This window comes from Mus pahari, chromosome 18, assembly GCF_900095145.1.
Source record: "Mus pahari chromosome 18, PAHARI_EIJ_v1.1, whole genome shotgun sequence".
Lineage (NCBI taxonomy): Eukaryota > Metazoa > Chordata > Mammalia > Rodentia > Muridae > Mus > Mus pahari.
The window spans coordinates 46,189,433-46,212,129 of NC_034607.1; the positions used below are offsets into that span (position 1 = coordinate 46,189,433).

At 44.1% G+C, this 22,697-nt stretch overlaps 1 protein-coding gene across 2 annotated transcripts in view; it reads left to right on the forward strand.

The window, feature by feature from the left end:
* Positions 1 to 22,697, forward strand: part of Arhgef33 (Rho guanine nucleotide exchange factor 33) — an 82,276-nt gene that overhangs the window by 13,439 nt on the left and 46,140 nt on the right. The window contains exons 2-3 of one of the 2 annotated variants that reach the window (XM_021218498.1): positions 15,088 to 15,197; positions 17,260 to 17,309. In XM_021218498.1, the coding sequence (XP_021074157.1) occupies positions 15,173 to 15,197; positions 17,260 to 17,309 (75 nt within the window). In that variant the 5' untranslated portion in view covers positions 15,088 to 15,172. Of the gene's footprint in view, positions 1 to 15,087; positions 15,198 to 17,259; positions 17,310 to 22,697 lie in introns of those variants that run through there. The other variant, XM_021218497.2, reaches the window with a different exon arrangement.

Genomic DNA, 22,697 nt, shown 5'->3' on the forward strand with positions numbered 1-22,697 from the left:
GTCAAGAGAGTCATCCGCTGATAGACAGCAGGCACTGGGGGTCAAGAGAGTCATCCGCTGATAGACAGCAGGCACTGGGGGTCAAGAGAGTCATCTGCTGATAGACAGCAGGCACTGGGGATCAAGAGAGTCATCCAGTGTTAGAAGGAAACAAACAAGCTCGGGGAGGTTTCTAGCATGCATTCCAAAAGAGAATGAAGGAAGGAAAAGATTGACTTTTGAATTAAAACACTGGAAGTTTCTGTATATACTTAAGAGCTGAGCCACTGCATGCACCCTATTTAATGAGTATATAACTCCGAAAAGAATCTTTGAGGTCCAGACAATATTTAAAAACTCTTTGTCCTACTGTTATAATCTTGCCAATTCTTTTTCCTTAGCTTCTACACTCATCATTGTTGATTGCCAGATTTTCAGATAGTGGGTAATTGAACTAATTGTTAGTAATTAACTTGGAAAGATGAGTGATAAATACTGTCAACTGCTTGGACAGCTCCACTGTCAATACATTTTTACTGAGCTTCTAGTCTGTGTAAGGACACAGAATGGGAGCTGTGGGCAGTAGAAGGGAAAACTGACTTCATTCGAGAAGTTTATGATAGCTTAGAAAGTGAGATCGTCACATGGGACAAAGGCAGAAAATCATGGCTTCTGTTGCAATCAAGTTCTCTGCTGTTTCTAGTCTGGCTTTGGGAATGAGTTCTCCGAAGTGAGAGCTGGAGACGGCTGAGGAGGAGAGCCCGGGTAATAGGAAAAAGGAGAGAGGAAGTCAGAGTGCGGGTGGTGGACAGACTGAGGCCAAGGCTCACGACTGGTGCATTGTGCGACTGGGGAGGATGAGATGGAGACGCCGAGCCTGGGCTCAGTGGCAGTGCTGGAGTCAGAGCTGGAAAAGGCAATGGCAAACAGGCTAAAGATGATCAATCTAATGCCAAGAGGGTGAATGTGAGTGTCCACAGAACAGCTAATATACCTAGGCTATTTATTTACCAGAAAAGGAGGAGGAGGAGAAGGATAAAACCCAAAACCAACCAACCAACCAAACAAAAAACCAGTTTCTCCTACTTTTACCTGAATGCTAAAATCAAATAACTAAACCAAACTAAAATAAAGATCTAGAAAAGAGGAACTATGAGCTGCTTAGCATAACCAGCTTGGATTATAGTGTCAATGAGAGAGGGGGGAGAGGAGAAGGGAAAGGGACTGGGAAAGGGAGAGGGAGCCTGCAAGAGACAGACAGACAAAGACAGACACAGAGACAGAGAAAGAGACAGAGAGAGGGACAGAGAAACAGACACAGAGAAACAGAAACAGAGACAGAGACAGAGACACAAAGAGAGGACTAATGGGGGCACATGGGCCAGGAAGAGAGTCTTTGGTGTGGTACCCCATGACACTGAGCAATGTTTGGAGAAGCCCTGCTGAATGAGCCTCAGTGTTTTAGAGTCACAGGGCCTTTGAGCATCTCCTCACGCTACAGACTGGACATGGAAGACCAAAGAAGGTTCCTGACTTCTCACTGTGCCACAGGGTGTGAGAACTCAAGGTCCTGTGCCGTTCCCATTCCCTGGGAATGGGGCATTGATGAGACCTTTTGTTATTCCAGTTTATGATAAGTACTCCCTGCATAGCCCTGACCCATCAGGAATGCCCTGTGTAGACTGGGCTCTCCTCAAGCTTGCAGCAAGCTCAGCCTCTTAGGTGTTGGGATTACAGGTACCGTGCCCACTTCTGCCCCATTGGGGAACACTTTTTGCTTGGATTTATGCCTGATAAAAATGCTGAGGTCATGTCCCAAAGCAACACGGAAGCCTTAAAAGCGAAACCCACAGCGCACGAAAGGAAGGAAGTGACATGGGCGGACCCTGTGAGACTAAGGATCCCTTCCGGTGATGGCGGAACAGGAAGAGCTGAAGTGATTTGAGGAGGGAGGGATTTCCCTGAGGACACATTCCAAATGAGGGTGTTCTGTGCTTTTCAATACTCTTTGAAAAGTTATATAGAATAGGATTTCTTTCCAACTGTCTGAGAGACAAGAAATGCGTACTTCAGTGAGGAGGGAAAGGGTGGGGCACTTTATTCACTTTTAGAGTCAGGGTATCGTATTTCCCAGGCTGGCCTTGAATTCCTGGACTTAGGTGACCCAACAGTTGTGTGCTACTGTGCCTGCTGTCCTTTTGATTACTAATTTGTGTCCTAACTTGTTCCAAATCAGGAAATTAAAACAAGACACTGAGGAATTTGAACATATCTAGCCGCCACGTGTTACAGCGTTGAGAAAAGGTCCCACTACATAATCTAGGGTGACCTGGAACTTTTCACCATGCTTCAGCCTCCCAAGTAGAGTGCTCACAGGCATGCACTGTCACACCCGGTTCAGTTCTGGGCCCCCTTTGCATTGTTCATTACAGTCATTACTTATTTGTATGGGGCAAGAATTACAGAAGGCGCACATGTTGGGGTCAGAGGACAACTCGATAGCGTTTGTCTGTCCTTGTTCTGGACTCTTGATAGAAGGGCTGTCCTCTTCTCTTTGTTCCTAAAACAGCCAACTAACTGTAAGGTAGGGATGCATTTGGCTGTAGTCTGGTGTGGAGCGTGTGCCTGTACTCTTAGTACTCAGGAGGCTTAGTCAGGAGTATTCCTTATTGGTCAAGTCTACCATTGTGACCCATTCTCTAAAAAAGACTAGGTTGGATTCGGTAGGTCTTAGTCTGGGGTAAGGGGAATCATACATGAAATAAGATGAAAATATAAAATAATAAAAGTAATGAAGAATAGACACACTGGTCATTGATCAAGAAAATGTAAGCTTGGTGAGGCGTGGATAATCTCAGCACTCAGGAGGTCGAGGCGGGAGGAGCAGAAGTCCCAGGGCGCTATAACAAGCCGGAGATTAGTCTAGGTCAGCCGAGCCTGTCTAAGATAAGGCATTCAAGTCTGTGCCGCTGGGTTCTGATGATGATGAGTTAGTAAGGAGAGGTGACACTTCACCACCACTGAGGCAGGGTTAGGGTAGAGTTGGTAGTGTGCTTGTCAAGCGTGCCATTTAACCCTAGCACTGCATAAAAAGAAAGGTGGTGGTGTATGCCTATAATCCCAGCACTTAGGAAGCAGGGGCAGGAGGATCACCAGTTCAGTCCCGTGCCACCCTCCACCTCACAGAGAGCGTGGGCTACCAGAGATCCGGCTTCACAAAGCAAACAACAATCTGCGCGATCCACTTCTTGGAGGCCATGGGGGTAACTGCCCTTTGGGGGTGAACAGGACTTGAGTTGCCTGAGGCTGGGGGTTCAGGGAGAGACCTGTAAGGACTGAGATCTTTAGGTGACCTGCACACGGCTTGTAGATGAGGATTCTGAGGGATGAGGTCCCAGTATTAGTGGCTACAGGATGTCACTGACCCTCAGGGTATGCTGACAATGACCCATGTTTCCGGAGTTAGAGATTTTCCAAACTTTGTCTCTGATTCCCCACTTCTGGAGTCTGCTTGGCTTGGGCAACGGCGAGAAGCTACGATCATTCTGAAGACCGCATTTTACTGTTTTCCTAGCATCCCCCAAAGTGCCAAAGGCAGATCCAAATTGGGTGTCGTTTTATTGGAATGATGAAAAACCTTCCCCCAGGAGAGGCAGTGATAACCTGCTTTCCCCTCTCACCTAAAATAGGCCCTGGCGACTGATGAGCTATTTTACAGAGTGCATGGGCTCAGCCACCTCATTTGGGACTTGTGAGACCTAGAATTTCTCTGCTTCAGCAGATGGAGTATTTCCCCAGGATGACCTATTGATCTCCACCCCTGTCTCTGCAAACAGGCTTTTCCTGACTAGAGGGAACTATCTCTGGAGGCCAGGACTGTCCCTCTGAATATCTCTAAGGGTCATTAGCTGTTCTTCTTCACTTGCAGGTGGCCTTACCAGGTGCAATGAATGTCACTTTGTTTTTTATTTAAATTGATGCTTTCTTTGTTAGTTTGTGACAGAGTCCCACTATGTGGCCCTGGCTGGTCTGGAACTTGCTATCTAGATCAGGTTGGCCTTGAACTCACAGAGATCTGTCTGCCTCAGCCTCCCATGGGCTGGAAGGAAAGGCATGAGCTTTCCCTCTCGCTGAGAGCCCCTGAGAGGCTTCTGGTTAGCTGAGTCCAGCTGGGCAACATGTTTGAGAGATAGAGACTGAAGAAAATCTAGTCAGGGTAGGAAGAGCCACAGAACACCTTCCTGTCAGAACCACAGCTCAGGAAATACCCAGGCTATCAAAAGCCACTCTGACACACTCAGGTGTACCAAGCAACAACAAGAGGCACAGGGGGCCCCTGGAAGAAGGGCCTGAGTTTTGATGAGTCATGTTATCTCACACAAGGCTTAAACATGTACTCATTCACCTTAGGGCAGGTACTGGCCGTGAGAGAGCAGGCCATCACGCTTGCTTCTCTTCCTGCCAGGTCTTGACACATCAACTCAGCCAAATTACCCAATCCCATGTAAGCAAGATAATAACGTGGCAATGGAGTAGCGCGGGAGGACAAATGAGAGTCCACTCTCTGATGTAAGGAAGACTCTGTGTCCTTCTGAGCTGAGGAATTGTCTGCTCTGAGTGCGTTCTCTAGATTCTCACTGGCTCTGGACACACCAGGGCAATGGTGGCGTCCCAGAGTTGGTTTGCAACATGAGAATTGTTTAGGAGTCCTGCTGACTCTTGGCTCTTCAAGCCTGTTGCTGGGTGGGGGCTTTCTCTTAGGGGAATTTTGCGCTGCTGATAGAATAAGTTTTGTTTTCCTCACCAATCTATCCACTAATTTTTGGTATTGGGAAACAAACCCAGGGCCTGCACTTGACCACCGAATGACTCTTAACTTCTAATCATTATTTTGAATGGCATCTGTAGTAGTAAATACCATGTTTCTCGTAGTCTGCTGGGTGAAAATTCACATCGCTTTCTCAGATTTTTTTTTTTTTTTTTTTTTTTTTTTGAGAGCACCTGAGGACCTGTGGGGAGTGTGGTTGGAGCGGGAGGAGGATGAGTGCTCTCACCCGAGGAACCCAATGTGAATTCAAAGCTGGCTGTATATTTGGTGATTCAGTTTTGACATAGGCATTAAAAAAAAACCTACATTATCTTTGAGATACCTTCATTTACTAATTTAAAAAATTCCCAAGTATGAATGCTTTGCCTGCATGAATGTCTGTGTAACTCATTCTGTGCCTGATGCCCACAGAAGCCAGGAAAGGGGTCAGATTACCTTGAACTGGGGTTACACATGGTTTGAGCTACCATGTGGGTGCTGGGAATTGAACCTGGGTCTTCTGAAAGCGCAGCCAGCCAGTGCTAACCCATCTCTTCAGCCCTCATGACATCGTTATTTTAAACGCTGTGTACTTACATACTGTGAGATTTGCTTTCTCTCATTTATGACCTCCAGGGGTCACATTATACTTTTTGCTTCCTTTTATTATGTTGATTACTGGATTATATGAACAGACTTATAAAGATATTCTAGAGCAAATTATATTTGTTACAGTACTATATGTTGTTTATAGTATTTTATTTAAGATATGTGAGAATTCATCATCTTACAGTAGATTTAATATCTGAATCCTAAAATGACTTCAGTGATTTACATATATCTTACTTGCAGGAGATTATATAACAAGGCATTGTGATTTCTAAAACTTTCCTATGATATTATTTGAACTTTATTTGAAAGGATCGATAACGGACTGTCCTTTTCTTCCCCCCTCCCCCGTCCTCCCCTCCTTTCCTCTCGATTCCCTTCCCCTCCCCTCCTCTTCTCAGAGTGTTGCGATGTTGCCTGAGCTGACCTTGACCTCAAAAAGCCTTCTGCATCAGTCTCTAGAGGGTTGAGATTGCAGGCGTGTGACCCCCGAACCTGGCTTACCCTCCTTTTGGTCCTTCCCACAGATATTTGTTCTGCTTAACTTCTCTTCAGCCTTTAAAGAAACCAATTTCCCAATGTCTAGAAAGCAGCCCATTTTGCCACCTAACTCTTACTTAGGGTCAGGTGTGCTGGTGTGACAGGCTGAGTGAGAAGAATCCCAAGTTCCTGGCTAATCGGGGCTACTTACTGGGGCTCTGTCTGAGACTACACAAACAAAAGAAATTATCTGTAAGAAAGTACATACCGAATTTCACCAGCCCAGTTTGGTGTTCTTTGAGTTGTCGGTCACAGTCCCTTTGTGTGTGTGTTGGGGGTTGGGGGGAGCATGCACCTATGGTACAATATGTGAAGGTCAGAGGGCAAATGCTGGAATTAGTTCTCGGGACCTCAGGTCATCAGGCTTGGTAGCAGGCGCCATTACCAACTGCCCCAGTGCCCCAACTGTCCTTTCTCCTCTCCTTTTCCCTCAGTCTTTCCCTCACCACTCTGTCAGGCTCTCTCGCTTTTTAAAATCATCTACTCAATCTGTTTTATTCAAAGACCTAAAAGTAGTTGGGAGGCTGAGGCAAGAGAGCTGCTCTGAGTTTGATGCCATCATGGGCTCCATGTCAAATTCCAGGCCAGCCAGATCTCCATAGCAAGGTCTTTTCTCCCTCAAAACAAAAACATAAACTCAGAAATCAAGTAGGTTCAGAGTCCACAAAGGAATCAGTGTTTTATTTCTTTTTATTTGCTTATTTTGCTGTGCTATTTTTTTTTAATGGTAGTTGCTGTGGCATGAAGCAATTAAACCCAGAAAATTAGAAAACTAACCGCCATGTGAGGAGGTACTGCTCGTGTAGGTAGGGAAGGCAAGCACTTACCACTCTGAGATGAGGTTCGTCTGTGGGAAATGACTGGGAGTAAACACTGTGCCCACTGATGACCAAGTACAATGTTTCTGACTCTACCTTAACAACTATGAAACACACAAGCCAGTGTTACTCGCCATCATATGACATTGATTTTAACTGACATAGGGAAAAAGGAAAACCAACGAAAGCGCTTTGCACAATGTCTTCAGGAGTTGTTGGACATCACAGAGCTTATATAGACTTTCCTTTCTGATCGTGTCTGCAGACTTTGTTCTGACGAATTATTTAAGTTTCAGGGGAAATATTTCCTTGGCACCCTTCCCCCAATGCAAAAAGTTCTTGTTCTACTAAATTAGAAATATGCACTGAAGACCCATTCAGCAAAGGACACTGAAGAGGAGATTAACTCAAGTCTGCTTTCAATTAATTTCAATTCCCTGAAGTGCCAACATTTCCATTTTGGTCCCAGCAGTAATTGAAAAGTAATAGGCAAGCCTGAGTTTTTGTAATTGTACGTGTATGTAGGGAAGGAGGGTGAGTATTCTAGGTCACCCTGGGGGAGGGGCAGGAGAGCCTGCGGTCTTCTTCAGATTCCTGTTAATTTTACAATGCAGTTCTCCAGCTAATTTCATGACAGTTCGGCCTTTCCTTTTTAGATGCAAGTTTCCGAGTTTCTGTTTCCCTATATTTACAATTTTAGAGCCTTTGCTTTTGAAAAGCAGAAACAGATTTTTAAAAAGAAAATCCTTTCCAAAAATTACAAGGTTGGAATCAAACAAATGCAGGTATTGTGTGAGGGGGACACAGAACCCTGAAACTTCTGCTGAGCCCCTCAAAGCACTCAAGAAAGCCTGGTGGAGCTGGAGCTCATCTGGGTAGAGCACCTTGCTGGCAGAAAAGACCTGCATTTAGTGCCCAGCACCACAGAAACTGGACATGGTGGCATGTGCTTATAATCCTAGCATTGAGGGCTAGTGTCTGGAGGATCGGAAGTTCAAGGGCGACTTCAGCTACATATGAGTCATCCTAGAGAGCTGTGCAAGGAGGCAAGAATGCTTGTGGCACAACCACAGGGACCCGAGTTCTGATCCTAGCACTCTTGTAATGAGCTGGGTGTGGTCTCACAAGCCTGAAACCCCAGCATTCTGGGTGTGGGGGGTTGGCTGGAGACATATCTGTGACTTACTGGCTGCCAGCCAGCCTAGCAGAAAAACAGAAGCTCCAGGTTCAAAGACAGCCATAAAGGAGGACAACTGATGGTTTCCTCCAGCCTCTGTCTTAGCACTCACACATTGACTCATGCATCCATACACAGACATGTACATAGCACACATACATGCACACACACATACACACACACACACACACACACACACACACACATGCACGCACGCATAGCTGGGAGACAGACAGACAGAGACACAAATAGGGACAGAGTCAGAAAGACATGGGCAGAGACCAATCCTGGAGATTTCAGAGTGTAAGCTGGAAACAATTGCTTTACATACAGATCAGCATGAGCAAGAGATGAGCCAACATTTTCTAAAGCTTTAGCAGTGTTTCCTCAAAGATCTGCCAAGACCCAGATGTGTATTTTAAAGGCCAGCACTGCAATTGTGGAGGTACAAAGAAAGGTAGATAAAGAGAATGTGCAAGCCATGTAGACTGGTAAGGGACATTTATTATTTCATGGTAGAGAATGATTCAAAGACTATCAAAGTCAGAGTATGGAATCCCAGGGGAATGGGGCCAGCACTTGCTTCAGCCTGAACCCACATTTAAGTCAATTTCTAATATCACATTAATCAATTAATTCCTGGACTCCTAGAGGAAGGGATTCTCAGTACAGAATGGGTAGCTTACAACAAGAAAGATCTCAAGAAAGATCTGGAATTGCCAGAAGACATTTTCTGGAAAAGCCATGCTGCTTTCCCATGGAATCTTGCTTATTCCCATGGAATCTTGCCTATTACTTTCCCCTCCAAATGTGCTTTCCAGTCCATATTCTTCATTAGTGGGAGCACACACTTCAGTGTAGAAATTCTCTCCAGGAGAGTCGGGTGTGATGGTGTGTGTCTGTGATCTCAGAAAGTTGGGTTGAGGCAGGGGAATCATGAGTTAGAGATCAGCCTAGGAAACACAAGACCTTATCTCAGAATAAAAAAAAAATCCTTCTGCAAATCTTGCTTAAATATAAAAGAAAGGGTACAGTTATTTTTTTTTTTTTTCATCCATGATGACAGTGATGCCCAGTTAGCTAAGAGTGATGGAAGGAGGGAGAGGCAACCACGTTTCACTTCACGTAGCCGTCAACCATGTTGACACTCTGGGGAAAAAAATCAGTAATGGGCAGTCATGGCTCCTCCTGCCATTTCTTAACTTAAGATCCTATTGTTTATTATTATTATTATTATTATTATTATTATTATTATTATTATTATTGTTTTGTTTTTAAGAATGCGTCTCATGTAGCCCAGACTGGCCTGCTACTCTATATGTAGCCAAACGATGACCTTGAACTTGTGATGCTCCAGCCTTTTACCCCTCAGTTCTGGGGTTTCGGGGGTACATTCACCTGGTTTGTAAGGCACTGGGGAGTAAACACAGAGCATTGTGAGCAGTAGGAAAGCACTCCACCAGCTGAGCTACAGGCCCAGGCATAGAACATAGTCTAAATGGTCCTAAATAGAGATGCTTTCTTTCCACATTATTAGTAAAAATGATTCTGAAAACCCTAGCAGCTGCTGTAAGGTGGGACAAAGAAATCATTAGTGTGAAGGTACCGAGGTTAGAATGGAAGTGTGGCTCAATGGCAGAGCCCTTGTCCAGCAGGTGTAAGCCCTTGGATTCCATGTCTAACATCTCAAAACAGGGGGAAAAAGGGATAAAAATCACCTAGTAATTACTTCTATGACTTTCAGCTAAGATCACCTGTAAGAATCAATAAATATTTTACATTTTACATAAATGATAAAGGAATTTAGTATGCTAGGTGAATGTAAAAATAAAGACACAAAAAATAGAGACTACACAGCCAGCTATATAAAAATGGGGGGAATGTCATACAAAATATTTATAGTAAAGAAGACTTAGAAAGTACTGAATGCATTTAAAAGTGCGGCATCATTGGAGTGAAGAGATGGCTCTGGTGTCAGAGCACTTCTTCTACAGAGGACCTGGGTTCAGCTGTACTTCTTTTCCCAGGGGATCTGACAACCTCTTGGATGTCTGTGAGAAGCAGATACACATGTAATACACATGCGTGTGTGGAAGAAAACCACATCTACATAAAGCAACGTGGATAAGCCTTCAGAAGGTCCCAGCATCTTGAGCACACACGGTGGTTCATACTTGTAATCGCAGCACATGGGAGGCCAAGGCAGGAGGACACCATGGGTCTGAGGGCAGACAAGGGAAATCCCAGGCCAGCCTGGGCTACACTGTGAAACCCTGTCGCAAAAAACCAAAAACCTTAAAAAAAAAAAAGGGGGGGGGTACAGATGTATAACAAGAAAATCATGAAACAGTACTGAAAAACTGGAAAGAACTGAAGTGCTCTTGGATAGGATTTTGTTTGTTTGTCTGAGACAGAGTCTCAGTACGTAGCCTTGGCTGGCCTGGCATGTGCCCTGTAGATCAGGCTGGCCTTAAACTCATAGAAATCTGCTTGTCCCTACCTCCCAAGTGGTGGGAGTAAAGATATGTGTGTCACCATGTCCAGCTTGGATAAGATTTGGAAAAAAAAATTCCTGTTCTCCAAATTAGCATAATAATCTGGCACAATTCCAATGAGAACTACTTCTTCTTCTTCTTTTTTTTTTTGTCATGGGTAAAATGTTTTTTGAACTTCATTTGCTTAAATGATAAAAGAAAGACCAGGGAGAGCAAGTGATAAAAAAAAGAACAATAGCTTATCTCACCAAATATTTTTAAATATTTTTAAAGATTTATTTTTTCTTTTTTAAAAATGTTATTTATTTATTTATTATTATGTATATGAGTACACTGTACTATCTTCAGACACACCAAAAGAGTGCATCTGATCCCATTACAGATGGTTGTGAGCCACCATGTGGTTGCTGGGAATTGAACTCAGGACCTCTGGAAGAGCACAGTCAGAGCTCTTGACCACTGAGCTGTCTCTCCAGCCCTAAAGATTTAATTTTTTTAAAGATTTATTTATTTATTATATGTAAGTACACTGTAGCTGTCTTCAGACACTCCAGAAGAGGACGTCAGATCTCATTACAGATGGTTGTGAGTCACCATATGGTTGCTGGGATTTGAACTCAGGACCTTCAGAAGAGCAGTCAGTGCTCTTACCCACTGAGCTATCTCTCCAGCCCCTAAAGATTCATTTTTATTATTTTAAATCTGGTATAAGTATTATCTGGTATAAGCACGCGCATGCACAGGTAAATGCTGGAGCCAGCAGAGGACAGAAGCACTGTATTTTCTGGAATTAGAGTTACAGATGGTTGTGAGCCACCAGCTGTAGTGCTGGGAACTGAGTTCAGGTCCTCCTAACCTCTGAGCCATCTCTCCAGCCCCTTACCAATTTTTCTTAATACACTAAAGACTACAACCTGTCATTTGGAAGCAGGGATACATAGATACATAGATACATAGATAGGTGGTAGATAGATATACATAAAAGAAAGAGGCCACAATAGATTTCAGAGTATATGGAAATTTAATGTTACAAAATTGAAATTCTAGTTCCATGAAGAAGAAAGATGGCCCCCTTAACCTGTGAAGGTACAAGCTTTATGTCTGGAAGATGAGGAAGTAGACTGTTCCCCTGTCCCACACATAAAGCCAAACTCTAGATGATTCAATCACTTAAAGAAAGAAAGAAAGAAAGAAAGAAAGAAAGAAAGAAAGAAAGAAAGAAAGAAAGAAAAGAAAAATTCTGAGGAAAATTTAATCTTGTGATCTTCAAAGAGCTTTAAAGAATTCAAGAAACCTAGGAGAAATTAAGAAAAAAGAGTGGCTTGCTCTTTTTAGAGTGAATTCTAAAACATGTTTCAATAACCAAAGTGATTAGGAAAAAACCAAAAGTGTGGTGCTGGAGCGATGGCTCAGCAGTTCAGAGTGCTGGCTACTTCCCAGCACCTATATGGTTACAACTGTCTGCAGCTCCAGTTCTAGGTGACTCAATATTCTCTTGCCTCTATGGGCACTGAACACATGTGGTACGCAGACATACATGCAGGGAAAACACTCATACAGGTGGAATAAAGTAAAAATAATTTAAGAACTGGAAGGCAACACTAAAGCATGTAATCTCTCTATTATATAGTGTTTTCTCTAACTGATATCTAAAAAGCAAATTGTCAACTCAGGGGAATACCTAATCTACAGAGCAACAAAGCCACCACTCCAGTAATGACAGGGACAGACATTCAGCAGCTTGGCTGTCAGCAGAAATAACTAGTAAACGGCACTTGTCACCCATCTGACAGACTGAGAAGAACTAAAAACTGTTAAGTTTCCTATTGGCCAGACTGATGCAAAAGAAAAGATGCACACACACACACACATCGGTTAAGAGTACTTCCTGCTCTTCCACAGGACCCATGTTGGGACTTAACCACTCATGCCAGAGTGCTCACGACTATCTACAGTGCCAATTCCAGGGCCTCTAGCACCCTCCTCTGGCCTCCGCCACCACACACAGATACACAAATCAAAACAAATCTTAAATCCACCACTACAGAAAGTCTGTGTCCTAGGGCTTTTCCTGGGGGCCCTGTTTGCAGTGGCAAAATAATGCAAATAAAGGGAATGCCTAACATTGTATGAATGGTCAACACGGTTGGTTCAGACCACGGAGTATCACACAGCCAATAGGATAAACATAAACTAATACGTTAGAGACACCTCTGTGATCCATTAAGTGAGAATGGTAAAGTACAGAAAGGTAGAAAATGAGTCTTCAGCAGCAGCCTTGTCTCTCTCTCTCTCTCTCTCTCTCTCTCTCTCTCTCTCTCTCTCTCTCTCACACACACACACACACACACACACACACGCACAGGAGATATACTATAGATATGTTTGGATGTGATCACATGAAGACAGAAAGGCATGAAAGAGCAGCAGAGATCGATGTTGGTAGGGAAGAGGGAAGAAATGAGTGTAGCAAAAGTGGGTGTAAATAATAGCAATCCGACACTGAAATTAGATAAAATGCTTTGTTACAAAGTAAGAGTAAATGATAGCCAAAAAAAGTCCTACATTATCTATGGACAATATGAGCAAAAATGATGGTCACTATTCAAGTAGAGGCGTGCTATGTGTTCCCATCGTACTTTCCAGTTTTGTTTTATTTTTGAACCACGGCATTGACTTTTATTAAGGATTTCATTACGGTTACATCTCGAGGAATGAGGGAGTCCTAGCTACTGGGCACAAAAGCCCATGGAGTCTCCTCAGATCTCGTGGAGAATGATCGGCTCAGGTTCTTTGGTAGGATTGCTGTCCCATTCTAAGTATAGAATAGTATAAATATTCGGCCCCACAGGCTAGTAGGAAGGGAAAGTCTGCCCCACCCAGAACATGGAAATCATGAAGGCCAAGAACCTGAAGAGCTGTTTACACATGCTATTCTATGAAACAGATGTAGGAGATGTGTCCCACAATTCCTGATATGCATGTCTAGGTCTCCAGGTACCCAGTCACCTTAGTTCAGCCTCGGGTCTGGGTGAATCCATTTGCACATGGATCCCTCTCATGCTAGGAGCCACCAGAGAACTTCAGTAGTCACTTCTGCATACAGCTCATATGTTATACTTGACAGCCAGGGCCTGTTCTTCTGGGGACAGAGAATACCTCTCTGGCAGCAGGTCACATGGAAGGCTGCCTGTGCCCCCAAGTGGCACAGGTTGCCCTTTGCAGCCACCAGATTCTCAGGGCTGCAGCCCCAGTCACTCCTGTCTTCACCTTCTCCAGCTCTAGGCTGTCTGGTTGTGTGTGTGTGTGTGTGTGTGTGTGTGTGTGTGTGTGTGTATGCATGTATAGTTACTTTTGCTTTTGTAATTAACTAAATAGAACAAGATTTCTAACTTCTGTTGATCAAACACACACACACACACACACACACACACACACACACACACACACATCTTGAAATCAGTGGCCATACAAATTTGTATCTGTGAGTTTTCTGACACTGTAGCTCTGAATACACACATTTCCATTTTAGGACATGAGTTTTTGCTTGCCTGCTTCCAATTACAGGTTAGATAACTAAATCCACAGAAGTAGATTATCCAGAGCAATTTGGCTTTATATATTTAAAGATTTTTTTTTCACATAGGGATTAATGTCATATTCATCAAACCTTAGGTATGGGAGGCTAGGAGAACTGGGCACTGTCAGCCTTCATAGTCCATAAGATGGTGAAATTGAGCCAACACAAGAAAGGGTTAAAAAACCAAAAGGGAGAAATGCAGAATGGCTAAGTGAGGCCCAGCCTTTGCATTCCCTACTTGTATTGGATTGCATTCTGAACTTGCATCTTCGAGTTGTGAGGTCACAATAGCCAGCCAACATTTGTTAAGCTTCGGTGTACAAAGGACACCAGGAACTGAAAATGGTGACCAGACACAGACTTATTGCCCTTCTTTCTTGTTCAGGGTTTTCTTCTTAGGGTAATTTTCGCTAAACAGCAACTAGCTAATAAAACCATTGAATAAAGCCATTTGATTGGATCCAAAGGAGAATGTCGTGTCACACATTAAAAACTACCATACTTTTTAGTAATGGATTTCATAGTTATAAAATGATATTTTCAGGTCAGTGAGATGGTTCAGCTTGTAATAGTACTTGCCTTAGGAGCCTTATGACCTGAGTGTGGTCCCAGCACCCACATACAGGAGAAAGGAGAACCCTGACTCCACAAAGTTGTCCACTGACCTCTATGTGCATGTGGTATATGCTCCTCCTTAATAATAATAATAATAATAAAGTAAAATATCTGACTTTGCTTTTTAAAAATAATTTCTTTATTTTTATATTATGTGCATTGGTGTTTCAGTTGGTTGTATGTCTGTAAGAGAGTCCAAGTTCCCGGAAATGGACAGTTGTGAGCTGCCATCTGGGTGCTGGGAATTGAATCCAGGTCCTCTGGAAGAGCAGTCAGTGCTCTTAAGTGCCGAACAATCTCTCCAGCCCCTGACTTTAAGTTTCAAGTTAAAGGCTTACTCAGTTTAGCAATTTACTCTCCTGAGATTGTTTACCCTTTAGCTGCGTTTGGTGTTTCAAAGGTAATCCATAAAACCAGTTTAGTATCCTCACAGTACTACCAGATATCCTCAATTCTTTAATTGGCAGGTGCAGGGAAGGGGAGGTGGCCTGACCCAGGACGAGGATGACGCAATGCTGAAGAGTGAGCTGGAGGAGAGACGCAACGGGCACCATGGAAAAATCCAAAACAAAGCAAGGTCAGATTCCCATCTTGCTTTGGAGCTTGGGATTCAGGAAACTCAGGTGTCAATCTATCCTACTGTCTTAGTCAGGGTTTCTGTTCCTGCACAAACATCATGACCAAGAAGCAGTTGGGGAGGAAAGGGTTTATTCAGCTTACACTTCCATACTGCTGTTCATCACCAAGGGAAGTCAGGACTGGAACTCATGCAGATCAGGGAGCAGGAACTGATGCAGAAGCCATGGAGGGATGTCCTTCTCTTTTCCTCAGTGATAACTCGAGGGCTGCGTGCAGTAGGTGCACTCTCTAATAGACACGGGTACCTTCTAGGCAGTCCCTAGAAGAACAAGAAACCCTCTCTTTCCCTGTTTACTAGACAGAAGCAGCCACTGTTGCCATTTCGGATGGAGAAAGCAGTCAGGGAGCAGTCCGATGACAACAACAAAGTGTCACATTTAGGACTAAGGTCCTGGCCTGTGTTTCTCAGGCTTGCTTCTTGCCACTTGTTTGGACATAGCATAAAATGGGCTAACTTATCCTTACTCAAGCTTGACTGAAGAGTTTTGGTAACCTCAAACCATTGGGATTCTATAGGGACAGCCTCTACCAAGTCCAGGTTCCAGGCTGAGGTTAAATATTAATTATAAAACTAACATATGGAGGCTGGTTCCTCCAAGAGGTCTTCCATACCAGTATGTCTAAGGAGAACTATGTGCACACCCATGCAACCAAAGGCTTGCCGTAAGGAGTTTCATGAAAGCTGCTTGCTGCATGTGGTGTGACCCCTGTGCAATGGGATGCTGCAGGAGTAGCAGCAGAATGGCTGAGCTGATGCCCTGCATCAGGGGCCTCCTCTTCACCGCCAACTGGGGTGCTTCTGAAAGAGACTTCCTGAGCCAGTCTGGGTTTCTCCCTAAGTTGTAAATGATTTTTTACAGCACCTCCATCAACCTCTGGTTTCCTGCCTATAATCTTCCAGAAACTCCCATTGGCAATTCCTTCCCATCAGCCCTCCTGCCTGACTGGACAAGAGTCCCTCATCTGATGGTGACTGTGAGATGAGGGCAGAGCACACGAGTTTGGCAATGATCAGGGCAGGGAGGGAGAAGTAGGGACGGTTTATGTTTCTCCTGAGAGCCGTGACAGCTACCTGGCTGGCTTCCCTTTCCCGTTGCTATGATAAAGTACGACTTGAGGGAGATGGGTTTCATTTGCTCATAAGTCCAGGTGACAGTCCCTCATGGCAGGGAGTTGCAGCAATAGGCGCCTGACAGAACTGGTCCCACTGCAGCCACAGATAAGAGCAGAGAGCAACACATTAGTGCTAGTCCTCTCCATTCTGTGAAAAACACTTTTTTTAAATGTGCCTGCAAATATGCATGTGCAGCACATGCATGCTTGGTGCCTGTGGATGTTAGAGGGAAGGGGCACTGCATCCCCCAGACCTCGAGTTACAAGTGATGGGAACCAAACCCAGGTCCCCCACAAAAGCAGTGAGGGCTCCTAATTGCTGAGCCATCTTTTCGGCCACCTTGCCCTCTCCATTGTATCTAGTCCAGGATGCTCAGAGAATGCCCCCGCCCCAAATTGACATGCGTCTGTCCGCATGAATTAACCAAGACAGCTCCTCGGGGACATTCGCAGAGACCGACCCCGATCTAGACAGTCCCTCACAAGTGTGCCCAGAGGTGAAACGTTGACAATTCGTTCCACCCATAACCCTGGCAAAGAACAGTTATGTCTGCTCAGGTAAACTTTAGGGAGGTTCTCCGAGGGCATCCCCTCTAGTCAGTTAATGATGGCCACATCACCGAGTTTGGTAGAGGAATATCCCTTCTGTGGTCAGAAAGGAGTTTCTACTGGGATCATTTTGTCATGTAGGCATCATTTGGCCAGTGGGGGATAAATGAGAGTGAGTGTCACTGGCACAACTGACTTTTGTGCTCTGGAATCATCTGTTTCTTGTCAATCAGGCACAGTTATAGGATCCTGTGTATTACTTTATTTCTTATATGTAGCCAATGAGAGGCCAGACAGAGCACATCCTAGTGACTGAACAAAGCTCTTTCTCCCCGCAGGAGAGAATGAACACATGCCGGTGAATAACCCTTCCACACAGATTTACCAGGTAAAGACAATCGCATTGGTGTGAGTCCTGCCCTGTGAACAGTGGTGACTGTCCTTCACACACAGTGATGTTTAGCACTTAGGTGCTTCCAAGTGTCCTGGCTTTAACAGGCCCAGAAGCAGGCAGGGCAGAGGCCACTCATTTTGAACCTTTGAGAGAACCGGTCGGCAGAGGAAAATTATTCTATTTGTAAAATTAGAGCGCCTCTGCCCCACCTCAGGTCTGCTTTTCTTGCCTGTGGCACTGTCACTGTGGTCACAGCAGGCAACAGTGTTGCCATTAGCCATTAGAGCGCTCTCAGAAAGAGCTGACTTTTCTCAGCCAGGGGCGGGGGTGCACACCATAACCCACTTACACTGGGGACCCTGAAACATCAGTTTTATAAGTTCAAGGCTGGCCTAGATTACAGAGTGAGACCTGTGTAAAAAATTTTTTAGAAATATTCTGTTTGTTTGTTTGGTTGGTTGGTTGAAACAGGGGCTTTCTTCGCAGCTCTAGCTGTCCTGGAACTCACTCTGTAAACCAGTACAGAACTCAAGAGACTCCTCGGCCTCTGCTCTGGTGCCGGGATTAAAGGCATGTGCCACCACCGCCTGGTTAAATACACTTTTCTTAATTACCTCCCACCCACCAGGGAGAACTGAGAATTAAAAGAGTATTAGCATTACAAATGATGACGGGAAAAAAATTAAGTTCATTTTAAACAATGGCATAATTAGGTTCTTTACAAAGACAAAGTTTTGCAAACTTTGCCACAAGAGTTCCAGTGGGCTGCTCCACTTGTGTAAATAGAATTTATTTGGCTTCCATCTTCCACCCAGAAATTGGATTAAAGTTCTGTCCTTAGCAATTATGGACATTTATTCTGCCGTATATTGTCTTGTAAAGACAGTTTGTGCTTCTTTCTAGACTAAGCACCATTATCTGGAATCTACATCAGAGAGAGCTGACAGAACTTAAGCTGGTCCTGGGGGAGAGGCTCTTAACTATTTTTTACATGTATTTATTTTTATTTACTTATTAGTGTATGTCTGTGTGTCTATGGGTGTATGTATGCGTGTCTCTGTGTATGTTTATCTGTTTGTATGGGTGTATATCTATGTGTGTGTGTATGTGTATATGTGTGTGTTTGTATGTGTGTGTATATGTGTATATATATGTGTGTATGTGTATATGTATGTGTATGTGCGTGTATATGTGTGTATGTATATATGTGTGTATGTATATGTGTGTGTATGTGTTTGTTGTGTATATGTGTGTTTATGTGTACATGTGTGTGTATATGTGTTTGTGTGTGTATATGTGTATTTATGTATGTATGTGTGTGTCTGTGTATATGTATGTGTATGTGTGTGTATATATATGTGTGTGTATGTGTTTGTATGTGTATATGTGTGTTTATGTGTGTATGTGTGTGTATGTGTGTGTATATGTGTTTGTATGTGTATATGTGTGTTTATGTGTGTGTCTGTGCATATGTGCATGTGTGGTAGTCAGTTCTCACCTTCCACCATGTGGGTCTGTGGGATAGAACGCAGGTTGTCAGGTCTGAGAGGCAAGTACTTCCACCTACTGAGCAATCCCCCAAGTTCCTTGTGTTGAGTTTTAAAGCCATTTCAGCAAGAAGACTGGAGTGTGGAGGCAGAGAGATCAGAGGGAATATCATTTAGATGAGTTGAATTTAAACGCTGTAAATTCAACGTAACAAGCATCCTGCACGAGTTTGTTGCTCTGTGGGCCCAACCAGAGCAAGCCAGCAACAGGAGCATAAAGCAATGTTAACTGTGTTGCTCTTAGATCAACAATGGGAAGGAGTAGAAGAAACAGCCTTGTGCGAATTTCATTCATATTTGGTGAATAGCTATTATGTGCAAAGTTTGCTGCTTAGCCCGATTGGAAATTAAACAGATGTGATGGACTTTCTATTTTATTTTTGAATGTCTGAAACTCTTGAAAATACATTGATGGATAGCTCATATGAGGCAGGCTTTTGAAAAGGCTACAGTGAAGGCATTGATATAATTCAGTAGGGAAGGGATGGATTACTGTTGACTGAAAGATTTGAATGGAGTACCCAAGGACAAGCTAATTTTTGGGACAATGGACTACTAAGAAAGATTACTTCATCCAGGGTAGCCCGGGGACCGGGTAGGTCTCCTCAGTGCTGCTGTGCTGCCTCTTGGGTACCAGGCCTCTCGATGCTCTCTGAGCTCCCCTCTGCCTGTTCTCCTCTGACCTGCCCATGGCCTTTGGATAGGTGTGAGAGCCTCTGGAAAGTCAGGTATGATTTGGAATCTGTTATAGATATGTGGGTCACTCCCCTGACGTTGATTAAATTTAGCTGTGGGTGAGGGGTGTGCCCTCATTCTCTCACTGTGCCACAGACTCATGTATACCAGTTCACACTGGAGGGTTGGAGCTGGGAAAGTCTTTAGTCTATACTGAGGATGCCATCTTTGTTTTATGAGAGCACTTCCCAAGTCTGTTAATTCCAAGAAACTCTTGACCAAAAGAAGGAGAAGTCAAGGAAGAGGAAAGAGGGCAGGTGACTGTCAGAAAATACGATCTGCTTTAGAAGGGACAATGAACCTGAAGAAAAATGGGAACATTTTTCCTTTTTTTTTTTTTTTTTTTTTTGTAACTTCCATTCCTTGCAGATGTTGTTGTATTAACTTGATTTGAAAAAGTATTTCCAGGACAGGACATAGTGGTGCAAGCCTTCAACCCCAGACAAAGTCTCTGTAAGTTCAAGCCCAGCCTGGTAAGCAGAGTTACAGACTAGCCAGGGTTGCACAGTGAGACCCCGACTCAAGAGGAAATCTGTTTTCCTGTTTCCTAATCTAGAATGTAAACCCAAAGGCGGGGATTTAGTGCTTTGTTCTTGGTGCTCTCAGCATAAACCCCAGCTTATACACAGTCATTAACTAGCACTTGAACATACGAGTGTTGGTCTGGAAGCAAAGAAGTCAGATGCAGTCATTCCGGCTGGCGGGAGATAGCGTTGGGAAAAAGAAAGATCTTCATTGATTGCTCTAATCAAAGCCAACGCCGAAGCGTTTCTTAAAAGGTTCCGTATGAAAAGGCCAAGCTGGATGGGGCGGAGAGTGGCACAACACCCAGAAAGCTGGGGAAGGCAAGGGCAAGGTCAGAAGGTCAAAGCCAGCTTGCATCACATGGACCCTGTCTCAACAAGACAGATCTAAGAAGTGCCAGCAGCTGAGTGAGGCTCTGTCTCAATACCAAAGCCCAACCTAAACAAGAATCTAGGAGAGACAAAAGAAGAGTGGCAGGAGCAAACAAAACCCACTGGACTCTCTGCGACTTGGCTTTAGCTCTTTGTTCATGCCCTATAACACAGAGGAACTATGGTTTGAATGGCAGGTCGAAGGAAGGAGAGTTAGGTCAGTCCTCACTTTTTATTGCCCAGTTTTCTTTGTAATGAAAATGTCAGTGGCGAAGAGACAGAGGCACAACTCCAGCCAACTTCCCCAGACACCTGAAGTTTTCGGAGACCTCTTCAGGCAAAGCTGGATCCTTGGCCGAACTGTGGAAAAGAATTTCAGGAAAAGTCAGTATGGGGCGGAGTTAGAGGTCAATGAAAGAGATGGTGATATGATTTTAAACACAGGAGTTAAGAGAGGCATGCTCAGGAAGAAAGTATGGTGAACCCCAAAGTATGGCTGTGGGCTTCTCGGCCACTCGCTGCTATCTTTACAATGCTGGCAGACGGGATTTGGTGACTTCTGGAGTTATTCTCTTCAGAGAGTTGTCAAAGAGTTCCAATGAGATCACAGGCTACTTCCCAAGGTTCACCCAACAAGATGGCAACTAAGAAGGAAGACTCCAGAGCACAGAGGCTGGGGAGATTGCTCAGAGGGACGAACCTGTCACGAAAGCATGGCAACCTGCCTTTAGAACCCCAGTCACCGTGCCAAAGCCAGGCACAGCTCAGATCTATAATTGCAGTGCAGCTATGGGGAGTTGGGAGGACTGGGCGGGGGGGGGGGGAGAATGCCCTGTAGCAAGGTCCCCTAGACTATCCAGGGGGACACAGGAAAGACTGCTTCACACAAAATAGAAAATGAGCCTGGCGTCTGAGTTTGCCCTCTGACAGGTACCATGGCAAGATGCCCCTGTACCCATATGCTCAAACATATGTGTGCATGCCACACCGCTTAAAAAGAAAGTTAATAGTTTGTGAGATTCCCCGAAAATAATCTGAGAGGAGTGAGACTCCACCCAAGGTCATAGACATGCAGGCCTGAGCCTCGGTTATTGTTGTCAGTGTTATCTCTGTGTCAGCAACCTTCAAAGCAGCCAGCAATGATGCTGGAATTCACAACAGGTGGTAATGATGCTGGAATTCACAACAGGTGGCAATGATGCTGGAATTCACAACAGGTGGCAATGATGCTGGAATTCACAACAGGTGGCAATGATGCTGGAATTCACAACAGGTGGCAATGATGCTGGAATTCACAACAGGTGGCAATGATGCTGGAATTCACAACAGGTGGCAATGATGCTGGAATTCACAACAGGTGGCAATGATGCTGGAATTCACAACAGGTGGCAATGATGCTGGAATTCACAACAGGTGGCAATGATGCTGGAATTCACAACAGGTGGCAATGATGCTGGAAGTTCTGCTTCTCAGTTGACCATAGACTTCAAACAGACTCTACAGTGAGGGGGTCCCTCCCCTTTCCCCATCCCTATAATTTCCTGTCTTCTTGACTTGCCTCAAAGGAAGTTTAAAGTAATAAGCTATGTGTCCAAAAGACCTCTAATTGAATAACTCTGGGCTGGGTTCATGGTGTTATCCTATGGTGGTTCATGTCTGTTACTTGGGAGATAGAGACCAGAGGATTGCAGCAAGTTTAAGACCAGTGTGAGATACATTGAGTTTTAGGTTAGCCTGAGATAGAATATAAGCTCATATCTCAAACTATGGGAATTAGTCTCGTGTGCAGAACTTCATTGTCAAAAGGCCATTGAGGGTTGTCTGGGATCTCTACAACCTTGTTAGACTTCAGTGCTTTCTGCCATTGAGGAAAGTCTCAGCACCAGAGCACTTGGTTAGCTCTTCCAGGTCAATGTGTCTGCAGGGGTCAGTAACAAAAGTTTCTACACAGCAGGTTCACCTCACCTTCATCAGGCCCTGTGAGAAGGACTCTTGCTTAGGGTAGCTTCTACAGGAACAACAGGAGAGTGGATTGAGGCATTTCACTTCAGAATTAAAATACTCAGTGTCCAGTTTGTGCTTTTTTTTTTCAGCACGACAGTTCTTCTTTTTTTCTTCATTTATTATTATTATTATTATTATTATTATTATTATTATTATTTTCTTTATATACATTTCAAATGCTATCCCGAAAGTTCCCTATA